The 22,327-nt window shown below is 41.0% G+C and overlaps 1 protein-coding gene across 1 annotated transcript in view; it reads right to left on the bottom strand.

Moving 5' to 3' along the window:
* Positions 1-22,327, bottom strand: part of GXYLT2 (glucoside xylosyltransferase 2) — a 72,020-nt gene that overhangs the window by 40,187 nt on the left and 9,506 nt on the right. The window contains exon 2 of the mRNA XM_008068213.2: positions 17,451-17,582. Within this exon, the coding sequence (XP_008066404.1) occupies positions 17,451-17,582 (132 nt within the window). The remainder of the gene's footprint in view (positions 1-17,450; positions 17,583-22,327) is intronic.

The raw sequence follows: 22,327 nt of genomic DNA on the forward strand, positions 1-22,327 counted from the left end.
CCCCCCCCCCCAGAAAAAAACAGATGTGCCTAAGCGGCTTACATAAGGTCACCACCGGGAAATGGCAGCACCTGGATGAAACTAGGACGCTGACACTAAAGCTCATGATCCTTCTGTCCTACGGATTCTCACCTAACAAGGAACAGTAATGGCACATGCTCACAATGCCAACGATGAACGTGGTCAGTGTTAGAATGGCTGTTCTTGAACTTCAGTGGCATGAGACTCGCCTGAGAAGTATACAATGCAGATTCCCAGGCCCTGCGCCCAGATTCGAAATTATTAGATCTGGCAAGGGCCGCAGGAACCTGCCCAAATGTAAATGTTTTTGAATGTTTTATTGTGAGATCCCTTTAGGCTTACGGAAGAGTTGCAAAAGGTTCAGAGAGTTCTCATGTGTCTTGCACCCAGCTTCGCCTTGTGTTAATAATAAATGTTTATTTATTTGAGGTCTCATTCTGTTGCCCAGGCTGGAGTGCAGTGGCATGATCATGGTTCACCACAGCCTCAACCTCCTGTGCTCAGCTGATCCTTCCACCTCAGCCTCCAGAGTAGCTGAGAATACCAGTGAGTGTCATCATACCCGACTAATTTTTTTTTTTTTTGAGTTGGAGTCTCACTTTGTCACCCAGGCTGGAGTGCAGTGGCATGCTCACGGCTACCACAGCCTTGACCTGCTGGGCTTGGGTGGTCCTTCCACCTCAGCCTTCCAAGTAACGAACTACAGATGTAACCCACCACACAGGCTAATTTTTGTGATTTATTGTAGAGACGAGGTCTCACCAAGTTGCCCAGGGTAGTCTCGAACAATCCTCTCACCTCGGCCTCCCAAAGTGCTGGGATTTTAGGTTGAGCCACCGCACCCAACCCCAGCTAATTTAAAAAATTTTCTTTGTAAAGATGAGGTCTCACTATGTTGCCCGGGCTGGTCTGGAACTTCAGGGCTCAAGCAATTCTCCCGCCTTCCTTTCCTGAAGTACTGGGTTTATAGGTGTGTGCCACCATACCCAGCTGCCTTATATTAGCATCTTATATAGCAACAGAATATTAATCATGATGTAATATGACTGGTTAACTTATAAAACTTACTCAGATGTCACCAGTGTTTCCACAGATCTCCTTTTTCTGTTCCAAGGTCCAAATGAGAATCTTGCCTTGCAATTACTGTCACATCTCCTTAGTCTCCTTCAATCTGTGCCACCTCCTGGCTTTCCTTGTCTTTCCATGATCTTGACACTTTTGAAGAGTGCCAGTCAGCTACTTTGTACAATACCCCTCAACTTGGGCATCAAGTGTTTTTTCATGATTAGATCGAGGTCACACATTGTCAGAAAGAACACCCCAGAGATGAACCCTTCACCCAGAGATGAGCTCATATCACCTGGATGTATGTGGCACTGATATGTATTACCAGTGATGCCAGCTTTGAAGGTGACAAAGGTGGAGTCTGCCAACATTCTCCACAGTAAACTGATTATTTTCCCCCTTCTAGTTATTTAATTTTTGAAGGAGGTCCTTTGAAATCTTATAAATATCCTGCTTGTGGTTAAACCGTCACCCTTTAATTTTAGCATTCACCAGTAGATCTTACCTGCAGTAATTATTACCATGGTGTTCTAATGGAGAGTTTCCATTTCCCCTCATTCTTTCCACATGTATAAACTGAACTTCTTCCACAAGTAAGAGATGTAATTTCTCCCCATATTGGACTTTCTCCTCTGAGACCACAGAGGAGTATTTATATTAGTATCCATTTAAGTATTTATATATTAGTGTGAACTTAAAAAAATTTTATTTAGGAAGTTATAATTGAATATTGTCATTATTTTTATTTTTATTTTTTTTGAGTTGGAGTCTCACTCTGTCGCCCAGACTGGAGTGCAGTGGCCGCTCCCGGCCACCGCAGCCTCGACCTGCTGGGCTCCGGCGATCCTTCCGCCTCAGCCTTCCAAGTAGCCGGAATTACAGGCGCGCACTACTGCGCACGGCTGATTTTTTAATTTATTGTAGAGATGAGGTCTTGCTGCCCAGACGAGTCTTGAATCCGCGGGCTCAGGCAATCCACTCACCTCAGCCTCCCAAAGGCGCGGGATTACAGGCTGAGCCACCGAGCCCGGCGAATATTGCCATTATTTATTTTGTGGCTCAAGTTCTTCCAACTCTAGTCATTTGGAGCTCTTTCAGAATGGTTCCTGTGCCCTTTCAATATGAACCCTCCCCATTAAAAATTATTTTTATTATTCAAAAGTATATGTTTTTAGCACATCCTTACTTTCTGGCACCACAAGATAATTGAGGCTCTATTTATCTACATATCTATATATTTATCTATTTATCTGTGTATACACACACACACACACACACACACACACATATATTTATTTTTAAAAACGAGTCCACACTGTTACTGATCTCAGGAATCTCTGTGTTTGTATGTGTATGCATGTGTATGTTTGAGAAATTATTTGTTAAAGAAAAGGAGAAATCTGAGCTTAGATTATTAGGGTGTTAGGCTAAGTTGTAAGAAATAGTTATTGTTTTAATAAGTGAGCCTGCAGGTGGGGGAGTGGAGTATTGTCTCCAAGTAGCATGGCAGGGGGTAATGTGCACAGCATCTTGGGAAGACAGTGACAGACCAGCCTGGAATGAAAAATTTCTGATTTGGAATAATGTTGAAAGTTAACAGGTAAACCTAGTCAGAATGAGAATAAACACCAGGCCAAGAGGTTTCAACTTGATCCTACAAAGGAACAGGGACCCTAGGAAGATTCTGGGCTGGGATCCACCTGGTGGGAACAGCATTCAAAATGCCAAAATGCAGGAATGGCTGCAGGAGGGAAGAGACACAGGTGGCAGAGAGATGAGTAAACAGGTCAGTACAATAACGCTTTTCTCTATTATCTTTGCCACGTTTATTTTTTGTCTTAATGTAAATACATCCAGACCCAGAACACCTGGTCAGAAAAAGGCCGGTACGTTTATGGCTCCGTAATTCTGGTGCATTTGAATGTCCTTGCAAACGTGAGCAGATAGCTGGCACACGTTATGAAAAGCTCTGAAGCTCTGTCTTTTTTGTTTCTTATTGGTTTACCATTTTAAAAAAACTCTGAATTCCACAATACACAAATTCATGCTTGTGTGTTAAAAAAACATACAAACAATTCAGCAGCCAACAGGCTAAGAAGTTCAAGTCGCTCTTTGCTTTCTCCTTATCCCCATCAGTCCCCAATTCAGGCCCCTCAACCCTCTCTTGTCTTCAGAATTAACCAACATTAACAGGTCAGTGACCACCATCCTGGGTTGTTTCTATGTATTTATCTTAGGTGGGATCTATATAAGGCCAGGAAGTCAGATCTCACCTTAAGTGCTACCTTCTCAGAGACCCTTACTCCATCACTCTTTAAACTCTTCTTTCCTAATTCTTATGACCTGACATTAACTTATAATTAACTTATTTTTTTGTCATTCCTCTCTAACTTGTAATATGAGCTCCACTAGAGCAGGAAATTTGGATATCTTATTCACAGTCACATTTCTAGGGCCAGTCACATAGTTGATGCAATAAGCATCAGGGAATAAATAGTGTGTGTAAATGTTTATACACATACACACGAACTTATATACTTTTTGCATTAAAAAAAAAACCAGTGGAATTATCCTATACATACTATAGTTTCCAACTGTCTACTTTGAGATGTTTCCCTTTCATTTTATTTATGCAGAGAACAAAGAACATCCTGTTCAATGCTGTATATTCTCAAGTATATCCTTTGATATTGTTAAAATAGTCAAAGACAGTGAAGAGTATAAAGAACACTTGGGAGGTGTTATATCTATATAATGCTTTCTTTCTTATTTTTTGAAAAAAAAATACATATATGCTTTGGGATATATGTACAAAAATAAGTATGCATTCTTGATTAAGTAGTGGTCCACCATTTTAACAGCTTTAATCTGAGATTTTAAGGTGGTTCATTTAGCTAAATTATTAGCTTAAAGTGGGGTGGCACAGGAGAAAATTGAAGCATATCAATTTTTATTTTTGCTTCTATTGTGCCCCCTTGTGGAATTACATATAATTTACATATTCATTTTTGTGACATTTTAACAAAGAGCAGGTGTGTACCAACATTATGGCTTCCATCAATGAAGTAGATTCCTCTGATCAGTTTAATCCTTGCAAACAAAATTCAGATTGCCTCTGAGTTGGGCAAATCAATGATGGCTTTGTTCAGGATGGTTCTCCTAAAATCCGGGCTCATTAAACTTGTGGTTGGTCTTCGATTTCATCGTTTCAGCTGTGTAGCCAACTGTCAGAACCGCATGCAGGACATTTTCCACAGGACTTGCGTAACTGAAGGTATCTGGTTTCTCCGGCATGTTCTGAGATAATGGCACTCTCAGATCTTCCATCTGCTTCCATGCTCCCTTTTGGCTTGCTTCCTCCTGTTATCAGGTGTTGCAATCCCAGCCAACAAGTACACAGTATCCCTCCTTGTTGGTGGTAGAAGGCATTCTGTTAGCCATGGCAACTGTCATTTAAAGCAGAGACTAGTTTCTCAGTCAGATGGTGCCTCTCCAGAGAATGTGTTCTCTGCTAGAAAGTTGCTGAAAACAGAATCACTGGGCCACAAGAACTCTTCATGTAAATTGAAGTTTTTGTGACTTTCTAACAAAGAGCAGGTGTGTACCAATGCCATGGCTGCATGACTATACTATAGGAGAATCTTGGGCTCTGAAAACTTCATTGTAGCTCTTCATGTAAATAGGGATGATTTTCTTTCTTTTTTTAAATTTTTTTGAGTTGGAGTCTCACTCTGTCGCCCAGACTGGAGTGCAGTGGCCGCTCCCAGCCACCGCAGCCTCGACCTGCTGGGCTCCGGCGATCCTTCTGCCTCGGCCTTCCAAGTAGCTGGAACTACAGGTGCACGCTACCACGCCCGGCTAATTTTTGATTTATTGTAGAGATGAGGTCTCACCAAGTTGCCCAGGTGGATCTCGAACCCACAGGCTCAGGCAATCCACTCATCTCAGCCTCCCAAAGTGCGGGATTACAGGCTGAGCCACTGAGCCCGGCTAGGGATGATTTTCAAAGGAAAATTTCCCTTTTCTTATATTTGAGGATCCAATCCAACTAACATTTGCTGAGTATATACTAGGTTCAGGGCTCAGCACTTTTATAAATGTTATATCTTTAGATCCTCTCCATCACTTTTCTGAAATAGTTGTTGAAGCACTTTCTATAAGACTAACCATCCATTCGTCTGTCTGTCATTCATTGTCTGTCCCTCCAGCCCTCTATCTACCCACTCACCCTTTCACCCATTCATCCATCCAAAGAGTTTTACAGACTGCCTTTGTTAATATACATCAGACATTACGCTAGGTGCTCAGGATCAAAGATCTTTGTCCTGATAGGGCTTATATGCTCGTGAGAGAAGCCAAAAAATAAAACAAATAAGTTATGTAGTATTCTAACTTTGAATATAGTAGAATAGGGGAAAAATAAAGCAGGGAAAGGGAACAATTAGGAATACAAAAGCCTCGCTAAACTGGTGAGTCTGAGCACAAATGTTCTATTGTTTTCTCTCAAGTCAGACTCACTCTGTCACTTTGGCTGGAGTACAGTGGCCCAATCATAGGTCACCGCAGCCTTGAACTTCTGGGTTCAATCCTTCCATCTCAGCCTCCCAAGTAGCTGGGGCTTGTGACTACAGGCAGGCACCACCATGGCTGGCTAATTTTTTTTTTTTTTTTAGTGACGACATCTCGCTATGTTGCCCAGGTTGGTCTTCAACTCCTTGCCTCAAACAGTCCTTCTGCCTCAGCCTCCCAAAGTGTTAGGATTATAGGCATGAGCCACCATATCCAGCGGACATATGTTCTATTTTTTTTTTAACCCATTTAACAGTTAAATAATGGAAACTTCAGGGAAATCTTCCAAAGGAGGTATTTTTGGAACACTTTAGGAATGTTTTCCACAAGTGCAGAAGACGCTGGCACTAACAAACTGTAAGAAGTAGGGCCGAATGACTATACTATAGGAGAATCTTGGGCTCCAATCCAAGCGCCAAGATTTATCCCAGGAAAAGGAAACTACATTCCAGTTTCCTCATTTGTAGAGGGGATACAAACAGTTGTGAAGAGTTGATGAAACAGTAAATCTAAGGATCCCGGCTTGTGGTAAGAGCAGCAGTCTTGGGTGGTCTTCAGCCACCTACCACACATTCCTCTTCTTCCAGTGGTATGTCTTGAGGACATATTTTAAAGCACATTTCTCAAACTATTCTTAACTGGACCTCACAGGAAGAAATGCACTTTCATCACAATTTTAGTACGTGAATACATAAATACATAAAATAGAAATGATAAAAATAAAATTTATTGTTTCTACATGAAATGTATGTCCATTAATTTCTATTCTATTCTATTCTACTTTATTTTGTTTTTTTAAAAAAGCTGATAATAGCCGGGCTCGGTGGCTCGGTGCTTTGGGAGGCCGAGGTGATTGAATTGCCTGAGCCCGCGGAGTCAAGACCCACCCGGGCAACTTGGCAAGAGCTCATCTCTACAATAAATCAAAAAAATTAGCCAGGGGTGATAGTGCATGCCTATCATTCCAGCTACTTGGAAGGCTGAGGCAGAAGGATCGCCGGAGCCCAGCAAGTCAAGGCTGCGGTGGCCAGGAGCATGTCACTGCATTCTAGTCTGGGCGACAGAGTGAGACTCCAACTCAAAAAAAAAAAAAAAAGCTGACAATAATCCACTCAGTTAGTTTTAAGAGTCACTGGTGGGTTACTCCCCACAATTTGAGAAACACAGAATAGTCAAACAGTTAACAAAAAACAGTCCTTCTATGTCCCCCATCATATTTCCCATTCTCAGAGAAAACTAACAATTCCAATTCTTTAAATGGCTTCTGTGGGTATGTACCTTCATGTCTCTAATAATATATCTTATCTATTGACTTCCTACCCTGAAAGAATAGGATTTAGCGCTCTTTCACACAAACTCCTAACCCCACAAGACACACACACACACACACACACACACACACACACACACACACACACACTTCCTATCCCCCAATGGTTATATCAAAATATTGTTTAGATCAATATACAACATTATCTTATGATGATCATGTATACACTATTGCCAGTTAAGCCACAAAATAAACTCTAATACTTTCCCTCTCTGTACAACTCTGTTTTTCCTGGAATTAATAATTGCCCTTTTTGCTATCACTAGTTTGCTTGGTTTTCTATGTTTATCAAAGTTTCTTCCACAGCTTCCCGATGTGCTCCAACCAGAATCCTGTGTAGTGATCATCTCCCTTCCCCTGATATTCCTTTTGTGTCCCCTCTGTGTGGTATTCCCTGCTGCTTGGATCCCACGTCTTCCTCTTTCTTGAAGTACTCCATTTTAGTGGAGCCATGACCCAGTAGCTCCTTGAGAGAGGACTTACAGGAGGTAAATATTTTGAAATGATGCACATCTGAAAATGTCTCATACTAATCATACACCTGACTTGTAGTTTGGCTGGGTATAGAATTCTAGATTTAAAATAATGTTGCCTGTGAATTTTTAAAGGCATTTCTCCAATATTTTAGTACTTTGCCCATTGCTGATGAGGAGTATAATTTCTGGACGTGACCTTTCCCCCTTTTCTGAGAGCTAATATTATCTTCTTTTTCTCTCTATTGTCCTAAAAGTTCAAGTCAATCTGCCTGATGCTACACGGTTTTTAACTTACACGTAATAGTCTCTTGGTGGATTCTCTCAATCTGGAAACTTATGTCTTCTTATCCTGGGAAATTTTTTCTTGAATTAATTTCACTATTGATTCCCTACTCTTTGTTTTTTTTTACTTTTTCCCCAGATATCCTATTGTTTAGCTATTGGACCAGTCTCTAACTTTCTGGTACTTCTATTGTTATTCTCTATCTCTTTAGTTTTCATTTGGCTTTTGCTCCACTTTTAGGAAATATTTTCTTAATTTTTTTCTTCCAATTATTTTATGGAGTTGTTCATTTCTGCCATATTTTGAATATATAGGCTATTTTTAATCCTCTTATTTTTTATAGAATTCCATCCTTCTTTCATACATACAATATCTTAATTTATCTGAGGATCCTAATAATTTCTTTAGAAGTTTTATTCATCCTGCATGTGTTATTTTCTCTAGGTTGATTTTCTGTTTCTTTTTAACTCCGTATTTCCTAATAGAGGGTTTCTTCAAGGGTCTAGTGATTGCTGGATCTCCATTCATATTTGAGAGCTATATGGAAGTAGGTGAATGGGGCCTGTTAGCTGTGTACTTCAGTGGCAGATGCTCTGGCAGGCCACCTTAATGATGGGGAATATCCTAATGTCAGTGTTCTTAAATCCCCACAGATCTCTCTTTCTCTCTCTCTCTCTCTCTCTCCTTTTTTAAACACAGGGTCTCACTCTGTTGCCCCAACTAGAGTGCAATGGCACAATCATAGCTCACTGCAGCCTCAAACTTCGGGGCTCAAGTGATCTTCCTGCCTCAGCCTCAAGTAGCTGGGACTACAGGCGTGAGCCACCATACCCAGCTAATTTCTATTTTTTGTAGAGCCAGGTTCTTGCTTTGCTGCCCAAGCTGGTCTTGAACTCTTGGCCTCAAGCAATCCTTCCACCTCGGCCTCCCAAAGTACTGGGATTACAGGTGTAAGCCAACATGCCCAGTCCTGGAAAGCATCATTTTCTTTGTAAGGTTCTGGGGTCTGTGCAGAAGAAAAAGCCTAGAATTTTAACATTCATATGTAAGTTTTGGATTGAATCTCATGTTTTCAACATAACGCCTCAATTGTGTCTGAATTCTTTTAGCCCGGGAACCCTCTCTTTTGCCTTCTTAAGAAATTTAATTTCCAATATTTTGCCCAAGGAAGGGAGAGTCAAATTCCCAGTTAAATAGCATGAAACAGGCAATGTGAGAGTCTGTTTCTCTGAGATGAGACTAAACCTTCTGATTTTAGGCTCATCTTTACTTCTTGGTTTAATTGCCATTTCCTATTCTCCTGTTATGTTTGTCCTATAATAGATTTGTGCTTGTTAAACAGTTAATTATAGCCAGGCGTGGTGGCTCATGGCTATAATCTCAGCACTTTGGGAGGCGGAGGCGAGAGGATTGTCTGAATCTGGGGGGTTTGAGACTGGCCTGGGCAACTTGGCAAGACCTTGTCTCTACAATAAAATTTAAAAATTATCAGGCACGAAGGCATACGCCTGTAGTTCCAGCTAGTCGGCAGGCTGAGGAAGAAGGATCATCTGAGCCCAGCAGATCTAGGCTGTGGTAGCCATGAGCATGCCACTGTACTGAAGCTTGGGTGACAGAGTGAGACTTCACCTCAAAAAAAAAAAAAAGCTAATTATCAGATAGGCCTTGTGGCTCATGCCTGTAATCCCAGCTACTTGGGAGGCGGAGGCAGGAGGATCACTTGAATTCAGGAGTTCAAGGCTGCAGTCAGCTATGATCATGCCTCTGTACTCCAGACTGAGTGACAGAGTGAGACCCTGTCTATAAGGAAAAAAAAATTAGTTATCGACTTTAGTGTAGTTTTAGGAAAGAATGAATATAAAAGTAAATTTTTGCTTGCCATCTTTAGTCAAACACAAATGTAGTTGACTAAACTTCTCTTCCATTCTGAGAGCTTCCAATATCCTTTCAATCAAGTCCTCTTCTGATTAATTCAGCCTGAGTCAATTATGATTGTTTGCAACAAAAGAACTATGTTACACTAGGTAATCAACAAATATTAGTTGTTATTCTTGGTCATGCTTCATAACCAATATAATGACTCTTCAGTTCTTGAACTACTAGGATGCTAATTAAGCTGGGGTCAAAAAGACAATTCCCTACAAAGTGGCTGATGTCATAATAGGAGTGTTATCTGCTGGGGCATGTTACAAATTTGTTTTGTGTTGGTTATGGCTTGGTCAATTGGGCGAAAAAAACCAAAAAGTTGCTGCTATAACCCCAGACAAAGTCTTTTTGGGGACAAGAGTTCATGATCTCAGTAGTTTCATATGCCATATATCAATCCTAATTTATATATAGATATATATATAATGTATGTTTATATATAAGTATAATAAAAAATAGCAGCTAACACATTTCATCTAAGTTATCTAATTTATTGGCAATTAGTCATAGTACTGCTTTATAATTCTTTTGTTTTGGTAATATTGGTAGTCCCCTCTTTCCTTCCTGATTTTAGTAATTTGAGTCTTCTCTCTCTTTTTCTTGCTCACTCTACCTAGAAGTTTGTCAATTTTGTTGATCTTTTCAAAGATTCACTTTTGGTTTGAAGGGAGGGAGTGGGTCATGGTTCAAATGTCATAGATTCTCGTACTTCTTACCAAGTTTTAGTATATTTTCTTGAATAAATGTTTCTTCATTTGCTTAGGTCCTTAGAACAATTTCCAAAGTATTTAGATAGTTATTTTAAAAATACTTTTCACTAGCTATGATTGTTTCACTGGGGAGCAATTTCACAGACCTCCTAATGCTACCATTTTGGAAGTTGTTAGCTTACCATGCTCTTTTTCTAATGCAGTTGCCAAGTTTCTAGAATTTGGATGTCATACTGCTTTGAGCAATCACTATACTCATGGAGTGAACCTTATAAGGGACAGAGAGAGAGACAGACAGAGCCCTGATGACCTTATGTGAGACAGGATCTAGCTGTGCTGGGGATCAGCCCTACTGGACTAGACTTTGCAGTTAGATAAACCAATAAATTTAACTTCCTTCTTTGCTTAGCTAGTTGAAAATGAGTTTCTCTCACATGTAACCAAGAATATCCTGAATGTCAAATTTTTAATCATGTGTGAGTAAATGATAAATATTGTGGAAAGCTTATTCAACAAAATTGGTAGCTAGGATCATTTCATGTAATCATTTTGGTAGTTAATCTTATCGATCTAATTTATGGGCTCTTGGTGCTTGATGAAATGTATAGACATCATTTATGGTGATTCTAATTGATGTTCTTCTTAATAAGGATTTTTAATATATTCGTGTTTGTCTGTCAATATTTGTTAATATCCAAAAGGCTGGACCCAAGGATGTTTCAATGTTAATTGCAAATGCTGAGGTATAATAATAATATGACAGAGATCTGACCTTAATTATGAAAAGTTCTAAAAAGTATGATAAGCCTCCCTTTTCCATCAGCTTACAGCTAACTCATTAAGGCATCTCTGATTGTATATAGATTTCCAAACACTGGAAAAAGTTCCAGGCCTCTAACAAACTATAAGGAGAAAAGGGAACAGCATATGTTATTGCCGTCAACATGATACCTAAAATCTAGGTAATCTAAGATTTTTATTTATTTGACATGGTACTACTCCTTTGATACTAAAGAATGAGACAAGTTTCTTGGAAATAAGGAGTCGGAAAACTTTCAGGACAAATTTATAGGTCAAAGCTGTAAGTAATTTTATCCTGTCCCTTTTGGTTCCAGGTAGGGTGTGGCATGTTGCTCCATGGGTTCTTTGACTTCACCACAGAAAAGCATTTCAGAGTGAGTCCTAAGTATAGTTTAAGCCAGAATTTATTAGAAAGAAAGAGACTTGCCCAATGGGCATGGATGCCTTAAGAGAAAGGACACATGCTTGCATTTAACAAGCTTTATATACTTTTACATCTGTGATTAAGCTACCATGAGCTAAGAGTGGTGGGCTGCAGGTGTCTGGTCACAAGTTTCGATTGCCATCTACCCACCTACTAAGGTCACAAGGACATTCAAATAATTAAAGTTATTGTCTTACTAGATTTGGGCTTTTCTTAGAACATCGTGTCTGCATTTTGGGTAATTCCTTATTGTTTCTGTAATTTGTGTATTGGTAGATCTACATTCCAGCCCATAAAGTGGTCTGGTCTGGTGTGCCTAGTTGGTTGGGTGAAGGCCATGTCCTGATAAGAAAGATGTCTGAACATTACTCTATTTTAATTTAAACTGCCTACAAGAAATTTATCTATCTATGTCTAGACTGCACCGAATAGCCTACCTCACCTTGATAATATTCTTCTCTAATTCCGTCCCTGAATATGGATGCTTATGGCAAGTGTTGAGAGCAACAAAAACATCAGACATTATTATAATCTTGAAGCTTATCAAAACTTGGAGCCAGGTGCAATGGCTCAACCTGTAATCACAGCACGTTGGGAGGCCGAGGCAAGAGGACTGCCTGACCCTGAGGGTTTGAGACCAGCCTGGGCAACTTAGTAAGACCTCGTTTCTACAATAAATCACAAAAACTAGCCGGGCGTGGTGGTGTGCGTCTGTAGTTCCAGTTAATTGAAACGCTGAGGAGGAAGGATCGCCTAAGCCCAGCAGAAAGAGGCTGCAGTGGCCATGAGTGTGCCACAGCACTCCAGCCTGGGTGACAAGAGTGAGACTCCAGCTCAAAAATAAAAATAAAATTAAAAAATAAAATTTTGTAAAACAAAAACACCTTTTCTGTCTGAGTAAAATCTGAATAGCACCTTATCCTACTTCTTATTATATATTGGGAACCATTTACCAATAAAGTCTCTGAAAAGTCTGTAATCCAGTAATCTCTGTCATATTTTAAATATCTCTAGGGTCCCCAGAGGACCACAATTACTGAAGAGAGAAGTCTTTATAATTAAACAAGCACAGTGTGTAGCAAAATGTATAGTTCTATTATAAAATCTTACTACTTCCAATTAATTTAGGAAACAGTAATATGAATTCATGAAACTCAATTATTCTTACAGAAGTAAAGGCTTTCTGGCATTTACTAAGAAAAAAAAAGGAAAAGTCTTCCAGGATCAACTTTAATGAACAAATTTGACTTATTTGCAATTGGCATATTGTTTTAAATATTTCAAGCTTCTGAATTGCCTGAAATAAATATGCATTTCACAGAGCTTAATCAAGCCATCTGCAGTTTCGTTTGCTTTAATAAGGATCCCACTCCTAGGACCATTACTCACAGAAGTAGAAAAGTAAACTGATCTCTAGGAGTTCATAAATCTTGAATTGGTGGGATTTGAATTCCACTAATTGTACTTGAGAATTGAATAGGCTTGAGTTGCAAAGACCTAAGCTCTGATATTATTCTGATAGTAAAATCTTAGTTGAGAAAGGGTCTGTGAGTTTGGGGACCCTCAGAAAATGGGTAAGATTATACTTTTCAGTCAGTTGACCACCTGCTGGGGTGTGTGCATTTTAGGGTCACCGTTTTCTCTCTTTTTTTTTTTTTTTAAAGTCAGATTCTCACTCTGTTGTCCTGGCTGGAGTGCAGTGACACACTCGCGGCCACCACAGCCTCAACCTGCTGGGTGCAGGTGATCCTTTCGCCTCAGCCTTCCAAGTAGCTGGAACCACAGGCATGTGCCACCACGCCCGACTAATGTTTTAATCTTTTTCTCTTTTTTTTTAGTTGGGGTCTCACTCTGTTGCCCAGGCTAGAGTGTAGTGGCCCACTCACAGCCACCACAGCCTCAACCTGCTGGGCTTAGGGGATCGTTCTACCTCAGCCTTCCAAGTAGCGGAACTACAGGCGTGCACTACCATACCTGGGTGATTTTTTTATTCATTGTAGGGATGAGGTCTCACCAAGTTGCCCAGGCTGGTCTCGAACCCCTGGACTCAGGCAATCCTCTTGCCTCCGTCTCCCAAAGTGCTGGGATTACAGGCCTGAGCCACTGCGCCCAGCCTATTTTTTGATTTTTTTATTGTAGAGACGAGGTCTCGCCATGTTGCTCAGACTGGTCTTGAACCCCTGAGCTCAGGCAGTCCTCTCGCCTCTGCCTCCCAAAGTGCTGGGATTACAGGCTTGAGCCACCGCGCCCGGCCCCACCATTTTCTCTGTGCTGCCTCAGCAGCATACCCAATTTGGTTTTATACAGATGAATTTCAAGGAAAACATGACCTAGACCTTATTTCAAATTACCCTGAAGATCAATACATCTCCCCAATGCCCAAAAATGCCATGTTCATAATCTGCTGTTATGATATACAACTGGGAGAAAGTAAATGTCCTGTCAACCACAATCTCTTTATTATTTTTAAAGAGGGCTAGTTTCCATTATCAGAAGCAGATAAGGAATGCCAGCACCCATTTGTCATTCAAAACAGAACATTTACTTAGCTGGGAATGAGTGGGTTTGTTTTTTAATAGTGGTAATAAAGTCACAATTCAAGGTCAGGAAAAATTCAAATACAGTTCCAACGGGTTGCTAATATTTTAGATAGAGTGGGGAGACAACTTACTAACATTAATTTTGGTTTTCTAATACTTCTTTTTTCCTAAAAGAGATGAGAAGCAGAAACCTAATATTTTTTTCTTGCCTTCTCAAATGGTAAATCCTTTTTACATCACCAACCTCAAGATTTTAGTCTCAATTTGAGATAATCTTTTCTTACCCCAGTTTTTATGCAATTAATCTTATCTCACAACATGCATGAAATTCTGTGACATGTGAAAAACAGGTGATTTCGTGAGTCAGTGAGCTTGGGCAGCAAGTTAGCACCAGCAATACATTCACGCTTTGTTCTATTCTCAGGTCTCTATATAGGAATCACTACAAGTGCCACTTGCCATGTAGGGTTTCCAGACCAATAGAAGGAAAGACTTTTCCTGCTTCAATGTCTCTAGGCACCTCAGAATCAAAATACAACCCAATTTTTTTTTTAAGTTGGAGTCTCACTCTGTTGCCCAGACTGCAGTGTAGTGGCACGCTCCCAGCCACCGCAGCCTCAATCTGCTGGGCTCCAGTGATCCTTCTGCCTCAGCCTTCCAAGTAGCCAGAACTATAGGTGCGCACTACCATGCCCAGCTAATTCTTTATTTATTATAGAGACGAGGGCTTGCCAAGTTGCCCGGGTGGGTCTCGAACTCGCGGGCTCAGGCAGTCCATTTGCCTTGGCCTCCCAAAGTACTGGGATTACAGGCTGAGCCATCGAGCCCGGCCAGTATGACCCAAATTAAGCTTATCTTACCCCTTTACCAAAGCTGCTTTTCTTTTTTTTTTTTTTTTTCTTTTTTTTTGAGTATGAGTCACACTCTGTCGCCAAGACTGGAGTGCAGTGGCACGCTCCCGGCCACCACAGCCTCCACCTGCTGGGCTCCGGTAATCCTTCTGCCTCAGCCTTCCAAGTAGCTGGAACTACAGGCGCGCGCTACCACGCCCTGGCTAATTTTTGATTTTTATTGTAAAAATGAGGTCTCGCCAAGTTGCCCAAGTGGGTCTCAAAACCGCGGGCTCAGGCAATCCACTCACCTCGTCCTCCCAAAGTGCTGGGATTACAGGCTGAGCCACCAAGCCCGGCCCAAAGCTGCTTTTCAACCAGCCTTTTCCATCTCTAAATGATACCGTATCTACTTCTTAGGTTGAACCATAACAAATTGCCTTTTTTTGGGGGGGGTCATGAGTGGTTAAATATTGACAATTTCAAATGGATCAAACTTAATAATTGTTCAGGTCAAAAACCTGGTGAAATCCTTTTCACTTCACTTCCCTTAATCCCTTACAACAAGTCAATCATGAGGGCTGGCAAATTCTATTTCTCAGGCAGATCCTGAATCCATCTATTTCTAAGGTGACCATCATAGCCCAAGCCTCCAAGAACTGGGCTCACCAATTCCGCTTTCCACACTGCAACAAACCAGTGTGTCCTCTTTAAACTCAAGTCAGATCATCTCACTTCCATGCCAGAAAGCATCCAATGGATTCCCACTGCTCTTAAAAGAAAAAACAGACACGCAAACAGGACTTACAGAGCCTGCAAACTCTAGCCTTGGCTAATTTCTTCAACCCCACCTCATTTTTTTTGTTTGTTTTTAAGTTGGAGTCTCACTCTGTTGCCCAAGGCTAGAGTGCAGTGGCACAGTCACAGCTACCACAGTCTGGACCTGCTGGGCTCGGGGGATCCTTCCACATCAGCCTTCCAAGTAAATGGGATCGCAGGCACGTGTTACCATGCCCAGCTAAGTTTGGATTTATTGTAGAAATGAAGTTTTGCCATGTTGCCCAGGCTGGGCTCAAACTTCTGGACTCAGTCACTCCTCTCCCCTCCACCTCCCAAAGTGCTGGGATTACAGGCATGAGCCACCGCGCCTGGCTCCCATCTCACTTTCTATGTTCTGGTTATTGTGATCTTCTTTTATTTTTTTAAACATGGCCCTTCCCACTTCAGGGGCTTTGTACATACTGATCCATCTGCCTGGAACCCTTCTCTCTCCCTACCCACTAGGCCCTTGCACTCAGTAACCTGTACTTCTCCTTTATTCATGTCTCAGCATAAATGCCACAGCCTCAAGAGAACCTTCCGTGATCTCTCCCAGACCAGATGGAACCTCATGTGGCATACACTCATGAGACTATCCTCCATCTCAGTTCTGATCAGACTTCTCATTACTTGTTCAATGCCCTGCTACACTCAAACTTTGGGGAAGCAGAACCGCGGCCCTTTTTTTTTTTTTTTGAGTCGGAGTCTCACTCTGTCGCCCAGACTGGAGTGCAGTGGCCACTCCCAGCCACCGCAGCCTCGCCTGCTGGGCTCCGGCAATCCTTCCGCTTCAGCCTTCCGAGTAGCCGGAATTACAGGCATGCGCTACCACGCCCGGCTGATTTTTTGATTTATTGTAGAGATGAGGTCTCGCTGCCCAGGCAGTCTCGAACCTGCGGGCTCAGCATCCACTCACCTCAGCCTCCCAAAGGCAAGGGATTACAGGCTGAGCCACCGAGCCCAGCTCACCGTGGCCCTCTTACTCGCCCCCACATCGCCATCACCGAGCCAGGGCCTAGTACCCAATGGGCACTCGGCACATGCTTATAGAAGGCATGAATCCCTCACAAATATGAAGGCAGCAATTCACCATTCAAAGTTGCCATCCCCCACATGATGATATTCTTAGTTGTGATATATCTTCAGCAATTTCTATTTAGGATTTTTAAAAAGGAAACAAACAAAAAAAGGAATTTAAAAATTCAAAACTGAAAGGCTAAGCCAAAACACTATCCTTTCTGAATTATACCCTAGCTGGCCACAACTAGGAGTTGATATAAAAGAAATAACAATAACTAAAGTAACATTTATTGAGGGCGAATTATGTGCCAAGCCTATGGGGGAAACTGAGGCTTAGTGAGGTTGAGAGATTTATTGAGGTTCATTCAGCCAATGGTGGAGCCATAGTCACTAAGACCCATAATCACAGCCAGGATTCGGATGCTCTTAGACACTCAGTCTTTGGGGAAGACAAACTTTAGAACACAGGGACCCCTCTCTCTACATACTGCAGACTAAGAGCATCAACCACAGAATCCAAGAGAGACATATTTTTGGCTGTAGGTTAAATGTCTCTAAATACATCCCGGCTAATTTTACCATGTTTCTAAGAGCAATCTCTCCCAAACTCATCTTATTAAAAACAAGTGTTCCTACCGGAAGAAAGAGTCTCTGGGCAGCACAGGGTTTGAACAATTTCTTCCATTCCTGAGGGTTTCCAACAGAAAATGTGATGGGGTAGATTCTGTGTTCAAACTTCTTTGAATATGAGTCAGGCCACTGTCGCAACTGAAAAACATGGAAGGCAGGGAAGGGTGATTAGACCCCAAGAAATAGGGAAAACACCTGGAAAGCTTCTGGAGGGTCAAATGGAAATTACTCAGGCAACGCACACAGAAAGTCTAACTTCATCATCACCCTTAACGTTCACTAAATGAAAGAGTATTTCTCCTATTACAGTTTCTAGGGTTTAAAAAAATAACATTCACAGTTGGCCAGGATGTTGGGAAACTGGCACAGACACACTGCTGAGAGGAGTATGGATTAGAACAAACTTTCAGAGGGCAGTTTGGAAACTGGTAACCACAAATCCCAAAAGATAGAGGTGCGAGGATGTTCACTACAACCTAGTTTGAATAACAAGACTTGGGAACAATCTAAATGCCCAGTTATAAGGAATTGGGAAAATTATGTTTGAAATACACAATGGAACAATGTGTACTGAAATAAAGTACATCTATATGTACTAAGATGGCAAAGTGGTTATAACATACATAGTAAGGTTTTAGAAAAAGCAAAATGCAAATTCATACTATGGTTCTATTTTATAGTTAAACTATAAGCACATTACATTTTATATGTAGAAAAAAAATCTATTCAGATACTTTCCAAGTTATTAAAAGTAGTCACCTCTAAAGTTGATTGTTTCATTTTTTCTGTTTATGTTTCCATATTCCTTAGTACTTTCACAGTGAGTATATATTACTCTCTTTGCAGATATCAACTTTACAACAAATTTTGTAAATACGCTAATTTTTTTTTTTGGTCAGTCTCGTTCCGTCACCCAGGCTGGAGCACAGTAGCATGATCACAGGCACCACAGCCTCGACCTGCTAGACTGAGGCAGAGGGAATGCCTCAGCCTTCCAAACAGCTGAAGCTACAGGCGTGTGCCACCATGTTCAGCTAATTTTTTAATTTACTGTAGAGACAAGGTCTCAGCAAGTTGCCCAGGCTGGTCTCCAACCCCTGGGCTCAGGCAACCCTCTTGCCTCCGCCTCCCAAAGTGCTGGGATTACAGGTGGGAGCCGCTATGCCTGAAAATACACTGTATATTTTAGAGCAGGTTTACATTTATAGAAAAATCTAGCAGAAAGTAGAGAGAGTTCCCATATAGCCTCTTTCCTCCCCTGGCCCACAGTTTCCCCTATTATCAACCTCTTGCATTAGTGTGGGATGTTTGTAACAATTGACAAGCCAATATCAATACAATATTATTAAATAAAGTGCATCATTTACATTAGGGTTCACCCTTTGTGTTGTACAATTTTATGGGTGTTGACAAATGCGTAATGTCATGTATCTGCCATTAGAGTATCATAGAGAATAATTTTACTGCCCTACAAATCTTCTCTGTTCCACCTATTCAACCTTCCCTCCATCTCCCCAAACTCCTAGACACCACTGATCTTTTTATAGACTCTTAGTTTTACCTTTTCCAGAATGTCACATAGTTGGAATCATAGATAGCTTTTCTAGACTAGCTTATTTTATTTAGCAATCTGTGTTTAATGTTCCTACGTGTCTTTTTGTATCATGATAGTGTATTTATTTTTATTGTTTATTTAAAACAAATTTCTGTTGTTTATAAATATTTGTTATCACTTAATAATACTGTATTTCCATTGTCTGGAAATACCACAGTTTGTTTATTCATTCACCTACTGAAGGACATCTTGGTTTCTTCCAGTTTGGGAGAAACTGTGAATAAAGCTGCCATAAACATCTGTGTACAAGTTATTGTGTAGACATAAGATTTCAATCCATTCGGGTAAATCCATCAGAGGGCAACTGCTAGATCATATGGTAAGCCTACATTCAGCTTTCTAAGAAACTGCCCATCTTCCCAAGTGGCTGTAGCATTTTGCATTCTCACTGACAATGAATGAGAGTTCCTGTTGCTCCATCCCCATTTGGTGTTCTCAGTGTTCCGGAGTTTAGCCATTCTCATAGGTGCATAGTGGTATCTCACTGTTGTCTTAAGATGCAATTCCCTAATGACATAGGATGTTGAACACCTTTTCAGATGCTTGTTTGCCATCTGTATATCTTCTTAAGTTTTTCAGTTAACGTCTTCCCACCGCTGCAATAATTCTACTTCTGAGAATTTATCCTAAGAAAAAATTCCAAAAGTGCACACTCATTTATTACAAGGTTGTTTATTATACTATTGTCTATAACAGAGAAAAAATTTGGAAACAATATAAAAAAGAGATTGGTAAAATAAGCTCTAGCTTCCATCTACATAATAGAATATAACGCAGTTATTAGTGACAGTGCTATAGAACTGGGGACAGCAAACTATGGTGGTACAAGAGCCAAACTACCTGCCATAGATGGCACAGCCAAGAATGGTCTGACATTTGCAAATAGTTGAAAAAAATCAAAAGAATAGTATTTCACAACAGGTAAAATTATATGAAACTCTGGTCGGGCTTGGTGGCTCTGCCTGTTATCCAAGCACTTTGGGAGGCCGAGGCAAGTGGACTGCCTGAGCCTGTGGGTTCAAGACCAGCCTGGGCAACTTGGTAAGACCTCGTCTCTACAATAAATAAAAAATTAGCCAGATGTGGTAGCACGTGCCTGCAGTTCTGGTTACTTGGAAGGCTGAGGTGGAAAGATCATCGGAGCCCAGCAGATAGATGCTGGGGTAGCCATGAGCGTGCCACTGCACTCCACCCTAGGTGACAGAGTGAGACTCCAACTCAAAAAAGAAAAAAAAAAAAAATATATATATATATATATATATATATGAAACTCAAATTTCAGTGTCCATAAATAAAGTTTTATTGGAACACAGCCATGCCTATTTGTTTATGGCTGCTTTTTCACTAAATAGCACAGTTGAGTAGTTGGGACAGAATCCATATGGTCTGCAAAGGCTAAAATATTATTATCCGGTGTTTTCCAGGAAAAAAATTGGCCAAATCCATTTTATTCAGTAATATAAGTGTCATGGTATAAAAGAGAATATGAGATATCATCCTATTTTGACTTTAATATGAAAAAGAAATGAAAATAAATACCGTATACCAAAATTGTTCTCCCTACACCTTGGTATGAGGATTGACTTTTTTCATTTATTAATGTATTGGTTTTTATAAAATAATATGCATATATTGCTTATATAACCACATAAACATTTTTTCCTCAGTTTTCTTTTTCCAAGAGACAGGGTCTTACTGCGTTGCCCAGCTGATCTCAGAACTCCTGAGCTTAAATGATCCTCCTGCCAGCCTCCCAAGCAGCCGGGACTACAGTAGCTTACCACCATGCCTGGCTCACATAAATGTTTTTTAAAAACACATCATTGGGAGTGCTTTTAAATCTCTGAGTGAGAAGGAGAGGAGCGATAAAGTATCTGATATTTGATTTATGAAGGGCACGGATCAATAAATACCCAGTACAACTGTACTGACCCATTAGAACTGACACTGGGAATAAATGCTCAGCACAACAATATTGACTAGTTGGAATGGAAGAATGTACACTAGCACAAATCCTGGACACAAACACCCAGTGCCATTGTGCCACTGCACAACATCACAAAATCACCCTGGAAGGAGAACAGTAAGTTTCATGGTTTACTTGACTCTTTGATAGTTAGCATTCTGTCATCCAGAAAGGTTTAACCACCTTTGCCAATCTATGTCATTTAACGGGAGTGTCCAGTTCATTTACATCTGTCACTATGCATACATTTGAATCTCTCTTTTTTTTGAGTCAGAAGCTCACTCTGTTGTCCAGGCTGGAGTGCAGTGGCACACTCATGGCAACTGCAGTCTTGATTTGCAGGGCTCAAGTGAACCCTCCACCTCAGCCTTCCAAGTAGCTGGAACTACAGGTGTCTGCCACCATGACTGGCTAATTTTTTGATTTACTGTAGAGACAAAGTCTCACCAAGTTGCCCAAGCTAGTCTCAAACCCCTAGGCTCAGGCAATCCTCTTGCCTCTGCTTCCCAAAGTGCAGGATTACAAGCATGAGCCACTGTGCCCAGGCAAAATAAATAAATTTAATTGAGAGGCCATCAGGCTGACGCAGCCCAGTGCCCTAGGTTCCTATGTAAATAAACTGAAACCCAACTCAGTGTTAAGTGGTCCTATTCTAGGTATATCAGAAATTGCCAAGTAACCCTAACTAGGGACTTTCTACTACTTAAGTTTAACCAATCAAAAATCACTATCCTCTTACCAGGGACTTTCTGCTGGAACGACCCAAACAAGGCTATTACTCCATGTTTATCAGTCAAGATTTTCTTTGCCTGGCTTCCATGTTCACCTTATAAAAGCCTTCCTCTTGTGCTCCTTCATTGGTGCCCCCAAACTGCTTGTGGTCTGGAGCTGTCTGACTCACGAATTGCTGAATGCTCAAATAAACTCTAATTTTTTTTTTTTTTTTGAGTTGGAGTCTCACTCTGTCACCCAGACTGGAGTGCAGTGGCCGCTCCTGGCCACCGCAGCCTCGACCTGCTGGGCTCCGGTGATCCTCCTCAGCCTTCCGAGTAGCCGGAATTACAGGCATGTGCTACCACGCCCGGCTGATTTTTTGATTTATTGTAGAGATGAGGTCGCACTGCCCAGGCGGGTCTCGAACCCGCGGGCTCAGGCAATCCACTCACCTCAGCCTCCCAAAGGCGCGGGATTACAGGCTGAGCCACCGAGCCCGGCTCAACTCTAATACTTTAACTTGCCTTATTTTATCTTTTAACACTTCTGTGAAAGTAATCTTTTATCTCTGGCTGCTTTCAAGATTTT

The sequence above is a fragment of the Carlito syrichta genome, unplaced genomic scaffold (assembly GCF_000164805.1).
Source record: "Carlito syrichta isolate Samal-C Ts95f unplaced genomic scaffold, Tarsius_syrichta-2.0.1 Scaffold309895, whole genome shotgun sequence".
Lineage (NCBI taxonomy): Eukaryota > Metazoa > Chordata > Mammalia > Primates > Tarsiidae > Carlito > Carlito syrichta.